Source organism: Myotis brandtii, unplaced genomic scaffold (genome assembly GCF_000412655.1).
Source record: "Myotis brandtii unplaced genomic scaffold, ASM41265v1 scaffold260, whole genome shotgun sequence".
Classification (NCBI taxonomy): Eukaryota; Metazoa; Chordata; class Mammalia; order Chiroptera; family Vespertilionidae; genus Myotis; species Myotis brandtii.
In genome coordinates this window covers 715173-727048 of record NW_005359881.1, presented here as the reverse complement: position 1 = coordinate 727048, position 11876 = coordinate 715173, and the positions used below count along the sequence as shown (strand labels likewise).

Sequence of the window (11876 nt, the reverse complement as noted above, 5' to 3'; positions counted from 1 at the left end):
CCTGCCGTTGTGCCTGGCTCAGTCATCTCACGGGTGCACCTGCTGTTGCTCTGGCTCAGGCATCGCCCCGGCACGTTGTTTATCTTTGTTCTGGTCTCATTACAGGATGTGGCTCCCCTGCTCATCTGGTGTGAAACAGCCAGTGCCCTGCCTGAGTCAAACAGCAGAGTCTACAGCCAACATCCCGGCGTGCGGCTCAGGACCGAAGAAGAACGCGGTGGGGGCGGGTGGAGATCTTGCACGGCCACTGCCTCATACGGTCTCATCACGCCTGAGTCAAACAGCAGAGTCTACAGCCAACATCCCGGCGTGCGGCTCAGGACCGAAGAAGAACTCGGTGGGGGCGGGTGGAGATCTTGCACGGCCACTGCCTCATACGGCGTCTCATCACGGAGCTGCGAGCTGGGCACCAGAGATGAAACTTTCAGAAAATCTAAGGCAGAGCAAGTCGGGGGAAAGGCATCCCAGGAGAGAAACAAGGCAGGTGGCCCACAAGAGCATGGCCTCTTTCTCCGTATTTTCCACAATTAGTGGAAGTGTTCTCTCTCTTTGGTACCTAAAGTCACAATGCCTTACAATGGGTGGACTTGGTGAGTTCAGCGGAGCAGGAGTATTGGATGAACGGGGAGCATCAGGGGACTCCTCTTGGCATTTTCCTCCAGGAGGCTCCATCATCGGGAGTCCCAGTGATCACTAACCTTGCACACCATTCCCTTCCCCTAATGGGCATGGACTGCTCAGGACCAACTGTACTTTGTACTTAAAGATTTAGGCTTTTCTTATACTCAGAAGGATCCCACCAAGGGCTCATTTTTTAAAAAAATACATATTTTTATTGTTTTTAGAGAGAATGGAAGGGAGATTAAAGATTTAGGCTTTTCTTATACTCAGAAGGATCCCGCCAAGGGCGCATTTAAAAAAATACATATATATATATATTGTTTTTAGAGAGAAACATCAGTCGGCTGCCTCCTGCACGCCCCCTACTGGGGATTGAGCCTGCAACCAGGCATGTGCCCTGACCGGGAATCCAACCGTGACTTCTTGGAGCATGGGACCACATTCAACCACCGAGCCACGCCGCCAGGGCCCACCAAGGGTTCCATTGAGCCTGCAACCTGGCATGTGCCCTGACCGGGAATCCAATCGTGACTTCTTGGTGCATGGGACCACACTCAACCACTGAGCCACACCGGCCAAGGCCCACCAAGGGTTCTTAGGACTCCCCTGACTCCTTATCGCTACAGGCTAAAGTTGGAAATCATGAGATCAATAAAAAGGAGCCCAGAGAAGAAAAGTCAGTGTCTCTGAAGATCGGTGGATCTTGGCACCATCATCACTCTGCCTAGTGAAGAGCGTGATGATCAAGGGCGCCGGGGAGGAAGGCAGGCAATGGGGCTTGAAATATGTGAGCACCCAGGTCGGGCCCGGCTTTGATATGAGTTCTGCTCCCTGCACGGTTCCGCTGGTTCCCGTGGGCTCAGCTCCCCTTCCCGGCGGATGTTCATTTAGGGTCTACAGTGAGGCATGTCCCGAATCCCTTAGCGGCAAGAACGGAGAAATTGGCTTTGCTATTGCCTCTAATAAGAGGTTGCACTGCCCTGACAAGTTAAAGAATGTTTTCCTTTGGAGAGATGCATGGGCAGAGTGATTGCTCCATTACAGACTATTCTCTGGCTGCTAATAAAAGGTCTGGCTCTGCTAACTCGAATTTGTCCAAGCGGCTGTTCATTAAGGGAGCGATGACAGTGGGTGAGCGCTATGCATTGGCTCCGTGGTCACCGGCTGCAATCGCAGGATGGGAAGGCCCTTCTCACCTGGCACCTGAAAATAATGAGTCTAATGGAAACCGACAGGCCGGGTATGGTAGGAGCAGCAGCGAAGGGGCCTGAATAGAAACACCTGCCACAGAGATCTGCTTCCAGGCGCAGCGCAGGGAGACTACAGCAGACTGCACCGCATCATCCTTTAGATGTGAAACGGACTCTTGGAACGCTAATTATACTCATATCTGCACTGGCTGGAGAGGCAGCCGACTGCGGAGAGCGGCCTGCTAGATTCCCCATTTGTCTGAAGCCCACACTTCACTGAAAAGCCTTGAAAGCACCTGGCAGTTGTGAGAGCCTGGCTCCCTGTGACTGCACTTCCTCGTTCCCCCGAGTAGGAGCATGAGTGATTCATTACATGGTTAGAGTGTACTTTACAGCTTCCAAAGTGTATTGCATACATTAGCATCTCATTCAAGCTCTGCCAAGATGGAGGCACCACTGCTCCATGAGGTTAGGTGTGTGGGAGCGGGGGCTGGAACCCAGTGGGTATTGAGTGAGTCCCTTCCAGTTGCCAGTGCTGTGCTGGGCTCTGAGCTCAGGCTGAGAACACACTGGTATGGTTCCTGCCCTCTTACAGGTTATGTTGAGGGAAAAGGGATCATACATAAGCAAACACAATTATAGATAATTTTAGGTTCTCTGAAGAGAAGGAGCAGGGTGGAGTAACAGAGGGAAGTGATGAAGAGGTGGTAGAACCCTTCTTAGGTAGAGCTGATAGAGAACGCTTCTTGGAAGAATACATAAAAAAGTGGCTAATGTAATGGAAAGGAGAAAGCAGAGTGGGAACTGGGCTGTCTTTGTAGGCAGGGAGCGTTGGTACCCACTTCAAAGTAATGAACCTGGTGCCAGAACCCACTAGTGGGAGATGAGGTGCAGGGCTAGGTGGAGGTCAGGACGTGGGCTTCAGAGACAGCAAAAGAGGTATGATTTTATCCTGAGAACAATGGGAAGTCAAGGATGGTTTGGTGGAGGGGCTGCTAGATCCGATCTGTGCCTTTGGAATATCATGCTGGCTATCATGGAGGAAAGAGCTTAGGGGTGGGGGTGGGGCAGAGGTGGGAGCAGAGAGATGAATTAGGAGACTATTTTGGTCCTGGAGAAAGACGGTGGGTTGGCTAGAGCAATGTCTGGCGGTAGGGACAGAGGAAAATGGACAGACTTGGGATGGACTGTGGAGGTTGGCCTGAGAGGATTTATCCATGAGTTGATGGGAAGAAGTGTGAAGACAAGTGAGAATCAGAATGCCTTCTTTGCTTCTGCTTTGGGCCCTGGGAGGTGTAGTGGAGCCACACCATGCCCGGATTTGGGTTCCTGCATCCCTGTTGGACCAACATGAGTTTGTCAAGGGTGTCCCCTCCCCAATGTTCCTTCACAAGCACCTGAATTCTGTTCGCCTCAGATTTCCCTGGTTGGGTGGGAACAGGGGATATGATTTTATATTTAGTAATTTTAATCAACAACCATCATCCCAGGCCTTTCTCATGTTGGTGAGAAGAAAAAAGGAAATAAGAACGCAAGGTATGAAAATCATCACCGAGAATGACCCAACTGCCTGCCTCGTCCCCCTGAGATGTTGGTTACTGCACCAGAGACGGCAGCACACAGCCCAGTGTGAACACTGCACCTCCGTCCTTCCTTCTGGGCGCAGAGTAGGTGCCTAACCATTGCTAGTTTCTATCTCACCTGCTGAGTCCATCATGGGGCAAAGGTATAGTCTCCATAAACTCTTTAAAATAGAAGCTCATGAACTTATCTTTAAAAAACACTGTAATATCAACAATGTTTTAGCTTTCCTATGGTTGCTTTTTTTTTTTTTTTTGAATTGCAGGTATTTAGTGTTTTCACTACATTTGGGAAGATTAGGCTCTGTGGCCTTTCGCAACCACCCCCTGAAATACCGTTTTTATGAGAAAATGCTCACTGGGTTCCAAACTGCTAACTTTCCCAAGAATACTGGCAATGATGGTGGCGCCATATCAGATGGTTGCTGTGAGAACAGGGCTGAGGGCATGCTAAGGAGAGCAGGGCCCAAACCAGGGCAGGGAGAGACCCTGCACAGGCTGTGCTGAGAGGTACAGGATGATTGGCTTGGCTGGTTTAGAAATACATCAAACATTAATAATAAAGAAATAAGGGTGAAGACACCAGGAGCCATTTCATCCTGTTATGCATTCAACACCTACTTATGAGCACCTACTATGTGCTCAGAAGCTTGAGGAGACAAAGGCGAATAAGAGAAGTTACAGACCAGGAGGAAAGACTGATGACTAGAAGAACCATCTGGTCATTGCAACCTATAAGTGCTGGGGTACAGGGACCTATGAGAGCTTTGGGACCACAGAGGAGGAAGGACCTTAGCTCTGCCCTGGGAAACAGTGATGGTCTCCTGGCGGAGCTGAGCGGTAAGGAATGGGAGGACCTCACTTCACAGAAAAAGGCAGGGAAGGCCTTCAGGAAGGGACTTGTAGGTGAGAGAGAGAAGAGCTGGCCAAGGCTTCCTGCTGTAGAGTCCAGAGTGTAGATCAATGATTTTCAGAGATTTTGCTCTGTGCCCCCTTGAAAAATGATGTGCCCCTTCCACATATTAATGTATGTTTAAATATTATTCATATATATATCAATTTAAATAGCTGCAAAGGGTATAATTTCAGGCAGATTGTAGATATTACAATAGGAATAATACATTAATCTTCTACATATATCCAAAGAAATCTAAATATGATAGTGATTTATATGTATTCTTATCCACTTAAAATATATTATTAAACTGTTCTTTCACATTGAGAAATTTATGTTGATAATTCCTCTCTTTGAATTCATATTTCAATGAAAAGTCTACTTCTTTGCATTTTTCTTCAATTATCAAATTTTATCCCAATGTAATACACTTTAATGGTTGAAAGTATTTTATTGGGCACACTATTATACTTCTTAACATTAAAAACAGGTATAAAGTTTAAGATTAACTTCCTGTTAATATAACATCTAAGTATTAAAAATTCTTCTGGATATAGTTTCCTTTATTAATAAAATTCGCTTATCTAAACAATATATATTGCCAACTTGATAAACAATTCCTAAATAGTAAAGGTAAATTTTAAAAAATATATATATTTTTATTGATTTCAGAGAGGAAAGTAGAGGGAGAGAGAAACAGAAACACCAATGATGAGAGGGAATCATTGATAGGCTGCCTCCTGCATACCTCCTATTAGGGATCAAGCCAGTAACCCCGGGCATGTGCCCCAACTGGGAATCAAACTGTGACCTCTTGGTTCATAGGTCAAGCACTGAACCACATCAGGCAGACGTAAAGGTAAATTATCATTGAAATTGCATCTCTTAATACGAGGAGATACTCCAAAATAAGTCATAAAAATGTGATTTATTCATATAAAGTGACAAAGTTCAGGATCATGTCTGTTCCTCTTTTCCATTTAAAAAGTAGGTGTCAAGAAAACACATTCACTTAACAAAGTAAATGGTAATGAAAGGACTTTGATATAGTAATGTCACTCAATGCATTAACTCCTTCTCAGTTAAATGCCAAAACGTGTAGAGTGATCTATCGTAGAAAATTATTCCAAATGATCTGTCACTTGACAACTCTATTAAGTCCCCCTTCAGTTGTGTTGAAAGCCAAGAACGAGAAACCACCTGACTCGCAAGAACATTTGTTACCTAGTCACTCTCTCGGTTTCTGGGAAATATAAGAAATGTTTTGCTAAGACTTGTCTTTTAATTATGTCTAGTCACTTGGAGAGACCTTGTTAAAACCTAACAGACTCAGAAAAAATGGGCAAGCTGAACCATTGCTCTTTTCAATGCACTTTTGCCTGTACAGTATTTTAAGTTAAACCTTTTATCTTCATGCACACTTCATGTGTATTTCTGTCGAATGCTGGATCTGCAGAATTAGTTCATTAAGTTATGAAAAATGTCCTTCATATAAACCTCAGTGGCCAAGTAGGCTCATCACATTAAGTGGCGAGATGACAACATGTTTTCTCTTTCAGTGGTGGGGGTGGCTTACGAACAAGTGTTCAGCTACAGAGGAGGAGAGAAAGTGAACTTTCTGTATATATAAGTTGTGATCATAAATTTTCAACCTCTGCTGGCTGTTTCTAAATCTTATTTTTGCCAGTCACACTGTCATATTACCATTCACATTGGCTTGAAACCATAGGACCACCTTTTTTAATCATTCAAACTCTGAAGTCCTCTCTGACCATTTTATGTGGGGTGTGGATTGGGGTGGAAAGAGGGGGTTTTAACAGAATCTGAAGACATGTTATATATTTAAGTAAACATGAATGAGGAGAAAAAACTGTGTTTTTCTTTGACCTTTTATAAAACTTCCTGAGCACCAAATAGTGCTAAAAAAAATCCTTGATGAATTAATTTAAATGTCAATGACTTTGGAACATAAGGATTACTTTGCCTCTAAATCACCCATGTAAAGAAAATGATGTTTTGCAAAAAATAATAAACATGGCTCATTATTAATTCTATCACATTTGATAAGTGGCAGAAAGGGGCCCAGTAGAACCATGTTGGCTTAGTGAGCAAGTGGGATGTCTAGTTCAGTGCAAACGCACTATGGTAAATTGAAAAAGAGCCCACTGGGTCTTGGTTCTGACACTGGGTTATGTTCAAGACCATGGCCTCCAGCTGTACTGTGCGGGTCCCACTGCAAAGGCTCCCTGTGGGGCGGGAGCTGGTTGTTTATGATGGGGAGGTTGGCTCCATCCTTCAGTGACATCTGTGTGGCTCCTTTTGGAGTATCTCCATCCCCAACAATTCCCGCTCCGTGTTTTTCTGCCTAGCTCATGTTTATTCTTGCTACTTGTGATCCTAGGGGTTATACCCTCACTAACCAACATTGGCCAGTGCCCCAATGTCTGGGGAACAAGGTAAGAGAATGGCATAAGACAACAGCAAAATAACAGAGGCAACGATTTTTAAAAATATTGGATTTAGATACGACACACAAAACACAAAAGACAAAAGAAAAAAATGGATAAATTGGACTTCAAATTTTAAAACCTTTGCATTTCCACAAATACCTCAAGATTACACAAGGAACTTTCACAATCCTATATAATAAAAAGGTAATATGCAAATTGATCCTAACCGCAGAACAAACCAGAACGACTGCTGGACTAGTCACTATGAGGTGCACTGACCACCTCTTGGTCCCTTTCCCGGGCCGGCTGGCTCCAATCGCCTGATGGCCACCCACGGCAGGTGCGGGGCCAGTGAGTGGGCGGGAACAGTCAACCTTTCAGTTCCTTCCCCCGGCTGTCAGGCATTGATCACATGATGGTGAACGGGGTACCAGGAGTGGGTGGCGGTGGCGGTGGGGGGCGGGGCCGGCTGTGGGCAGCTGGGGAAGATGGCCCTAATCGCAGGCCAGGCCTAGGGACCATACCTGTGCACAAATTTGGTGCACCAGGCCTCTAGTTCAACAATAAGACAAAAAACAAACAAAAAGTCCCCCAAAACCTCAAAATGGGCAATGGACTTGAATAAACATTTTTTCAGAGAAGCTATACAAATGGCCCACATTTTGAGAAATGCAAATCGAAACCAAGTACCACTCCATCGCCCTGGGATTCTATAATAAAAAAAGACGGATAATACCAAGATAGATGGCTATTAACTGCTCTAGAAGACAGTCTGGAAGTTGCTCAAAATGTTGACATGGAGATACGAGTTACATTTTGGCCCAGAAATTCCGCTTCTATGTATATAGACCCACAAGAAGTAAAAACATATCTCCACACTCACCTTGCACAGGAATGCTCACGGCAGGGATGATTATTCCCCTGTCATCATCACAACCAGAGAGGCCAGGGAAAGGGAACAGAAATGTCCCTCAGCAACTGGGATTCTATAATAAAAAAAGACGGATAATACCAAGTTAGGTGGCTATTAACTGCTCTAGAAAACAGTCTGGAAGTTGCTCAAAATGTTGACGTGGAGTTACATTTTGGCCCAGAAATTCCGCTTCTATGTATATAGACCCACAAGAAGTAAAAACATATCTCCACACTCACCTTGCACAGAAATGCTCATGGCAGAATCATTCATCATAACCAGGGAGAGTGAACAACAGAAATGTCCGTCAACAGTGAGCAAACAATGTGGGTGCATCCATGCAGGGAGTGTGGGTGCTGAGGGCTCACATGGGAGCCCTCTCCAGGCATTGCCTCCAGCAAAGGGAGCCCTCCCACTAGGGTCAGTTCACAACCCGGTTCAATGTGGGGCTTCCAAGGCCTGGAACCACTTCAGAACAACTCTAAAAAGCCATTCCAGAGCTTTCCATGGGATTGGCTGAGGCCTTCTTTTTCTTTTTTTTAATATGTTTTTATTGATTTTAGAAAGAGAGGGAGAGGGAGAGAGAGAAACATCAGTTGGTTGCCTCCTGCATACCCTCACTGGGGATCGAGTGCACAACCCAGACATGTGCCCTCACTGGGAATTGAACCAGTGACCACTCGGTGTATGGGACGATGCTCAACCACCTAAGCCATAATGGCCAGAGCATCTTGTATGGCTGCAGCACAGCCCACCTTCTCTTGCCCACTCCGCTGCCTTCAGTCCCTCCAGGAGTTTTCCCCAACAGCACTCCTCAGTCAACTCCATGGGCTCAAATATCTGAGTCTGGTTCCCCGAGGAACCACTCTGAGACAGTAAGACACTGATTTGGACCACCTGCAGCAGCTGGCTCAGCCCACAGTCAGAGCTCAGTAAATGCTGACCACACTGCAGGCTCCTCTTGTGCCCGCCTCTCTGGTTGTGATGACGACAGGGGAACAATCATCCCTGCAGTTAGCCAGATGTTGGGAGCTGGTGGGGAGATGGGTGTTACATCATCATCTAAGCGAATCAGGAATAGACTCTCCGAGCTCTTGGACCATGGAGTATATATTTTTAAATATATTTTTATTGATTTCAGAGAAGGGGGAGGGAGAGATAGAAACATCAAAGATGAGGAAGAACCATTGATCAGCTGCCTCCTGCCTGCATCCTACTGGGGATCCAGCCCACAACCCAGGCCTATCCCTTGACTGGGAATCAAACTGTGACCTCCTGGTTCATAGGTCGGTGCTCAACCACGGAGCCACCGTAGCCATGCAACCATGGAGTATTTTTATGGACAAAGTGAACTTGTGTGGCTAGCAGAGATGGCCACGAATTCCTTGACACTCACCATCAAAAGGAGGGGTCTGTGTCTGCTCCCCGTGAGCCTTTGGCTGTTTTGATTGATAGAAGGTGGAGGGGGTGGAGCTGGGGCAGTTCCCAGACCCAGTCCTTGACAGGTTGGCAGCTCCTAGCTCCTGTCCTTGGGAACTCTCTCTCTGGGGTCCCTGAGCTGCCATGTAAGAAGTCCAACTTTCCTGAGACTGCCCTGCCGGGGAGGCCAAATACATAAGCTCTGATGGACATCCCCAGCTGAGCCAGCCTTCTAGCCATCCCCCTCCCACAATGCACCAAACATGTGAGTGAAGCTGTCTTGGATCATCCCAAACCCACTCATCTTCCATGTGAACCCCACTTAGTGACCTCAGCCAATCCTACACAGAGCAGAAGAATCACCAGCCAGGCTCGAAGAAATCCTTGACCCACCACATCATGATACAGCAGTATGGTCCTGTTTTAATTTGTCGTGCAGCAATAGGCAACCAGATAACCCCATCCTGGGCCCCCTCAACACCTCCTTGAACTCTCAGTGCCTCGCTGGGAATGGGGCAGGAAGGGGAATGCTTGGCTCGTGCCTGCTTGAAAGCGGCGGAGGCCCAATACCTCAGACAACTTGCCTAAATCTAAACATTTAATTTGCAACCATCCTAGCGGTGGAACGTATTTCACTTGAGCCTTTCATCAAGTGCATTTCCACTAGCCAGGCTGTAGGGTCTTGTTCTGAGGAAAGGAAATGGTGGTAAATAATGATTTGACAGAACCAAATAGTGGGTGAGGATGACCTCCCAGACATGGCCCCCAGGGGGACACAGACCTCTGCGTCCAGGACTGTGGGTCTTGTTCTGAGGAAAGGAAATGGTGGTAAATAATTATTTGACAGAACCAAATAGGGGGTGAGGATGACCTCCCAGACATGGCCCCAGGGGGACACAGACCTCTGCGTCCAGGACTGGGGAGCGTAGACTCACAGGGAACCTGGGTCTGAGGTTTCAATTTAAAAGGAGACAATTAGAGACGTGTTCATATCTAACCACCCAAGGTCGTGGTTTTTCAAGAAACAGGACTAATTTAGATATTTTTTTTTTCTGTCTCCAGAAATAATGTGTCAGTGTCGGAATGTGTGTCCGGATTCTCCGTGTGTAAGAGGTGGCCATCACGCTTGCACGTGGGGCTCTTTTTCTGAGTCGCTCATTGAATACTCGCTACGAGGAGTTCCGAGTCTCCTTGGCTCTAAGGACTGACCCATTAAAACACCTGCCACCGTTCGGAAGCTCCAGGGATAATACGAATATCAACGGTCTTACCCTACGTGCACTTCTCCAAAAGCACCCCCAGAAACAACAAAGCAACAACAATACAAGACGAAGGAGCCGTATCTCAGAGTTCGATGTTTCCAGGTGGCCCTCCCATGGTCGGCAACTCTGGGCTTCCTGGGAGGAAGGAGGAAACGGAGACCCTAGTCCTCAGTGTGTGCAAACACTCACTTTACACGCGAGATCCCCAGGCTCACAGCGTCCCCGGGAGGCGGGTGCTGTGTCTCATCAATAAGAACACGGAGTTAAGCAACGTGCACGAGGTCTCACGGACAGGGAGGGATGGGGCGGAGGGGTGGGCGGCGTTAAACTCATCTGTGTCTGTCTGAGTTCAAGGTCAACCCTCTTTCTAAGTGCAACGCTACCTACAGTCCTTCTGCAAGGGGCTCAGAGCTTCCGGCTCTGCTGTTGCCAAGCCAGGGTCAATGCTGATCACCAGCTTGGGGGATGGAGGGCTTCCTCACCAACCTGCAATCGCAGGAGGGCTCCTCTACAGGCCCAGGTGCGTGCAGTGCGACCCGCTCAGACCCAAAGCTTTTGCCTGTTGGGGAGGTTCTTGGTGTCTCCCTTGGATCTCACGGCGATGGATGTCATTAAATAGGTGATAATCTATGTAAGCCGAATTATTCAACTACATTGCCGTGCCCACATACAAATATGCAAATGAGGTACGTACCCACACAGGTGTGCCCGTTGGAGGGCCTGGCGCCGGGCTGGTCATCGTGGGCTGCAGAGGCCGAGGTGTGAAAGGGCAGGAGGAGGAGCAGAGGAGCCACCAGAAGCACTTTCCGGAGGGACTTCATGTCGGGGCTCCGCACCAGAGGGGCCAGCCCGGCCGCAGAGCCGCTGGCTGAGTGAGGCTGACCTTGAGGCCACAGGAAGGAGCAGTCTCGCCCTTCTCTTCCGTCCTCTGACTCACACTACACACACCCCACGCTCACACACACACTGCTCACTAATATGAGACGAATCAAGGCGCACACACACTCACACGTCACTGGTCGCTACTGCAGATCCCCAGAGAGCCCCGGGCTCCGGGAGAGCGGGTGAGGGCCCCGAGGGCAGCTCTTCTGCGCTGCAAACTGGCCCAGAAGGAAAAACCCAAGTTGCAGCCGAGGCAGGAACACGCATGTCTGTGCTTTCCTGAGGTCAGGGCCCACACCCCCGGAACCCGATGACTGCGGAATGGCCCCGGGGTGCGCAGGAGGCACTTCCCCTTTCCTTCTTGTGAAACTAAATTAAAACTAAAACTGCAGAAAGAAACCACTAAACCACAAACTCACAGCCTGTAGCAAGTGGATCAGCAGCGCCACAGCCTGCAGAACCATCCTCTGTCTGTCCGTCCAGAAGCCCTTTAGTTTTGCTGCAAACAGCTTTATCTGGGGAGGTCGGGCGCCTTACTCTGTTGCTGGAGTTATTTCCTCTAAAGAAGTTGGATGAGTCCTCAAAGGGCCAGGCCTCCCGCGTGGTGTGCAGAACAGGAGCAGGCAAGGGGGCAGGGGTGCGGCTGGGTGCTGAGCCTCGGAAG

At 47.9% G+C, this 11876-nt stretch overlaps 1 protein-coding gene across 1 annotated transcript in view; it reads right to left on the bottom strand.

Annotated features, from left to right (window-relative positions):
* The window catches only part of AOAH (acyloxyacyl hydrolase (neutrophil)), a 109748-nt gene extending 98270 nt beyond the window's left edge, over nt 1-11478 (bottom strand). The window contains exon 1 of the mRNA XM_014541081.1: nt 11025-11478. Within this exon, the coding sequence (XP_014396567.1) occupies nt 11025-11151 (127 nt within the window). The 5' untranslated portion in view covers nt 11152-11478. The remainder of the gene's footprint in view (nt 1-11024) is intronic.
* Nucleotides 11479-11876: the final 398 nt, after the last annotated feature.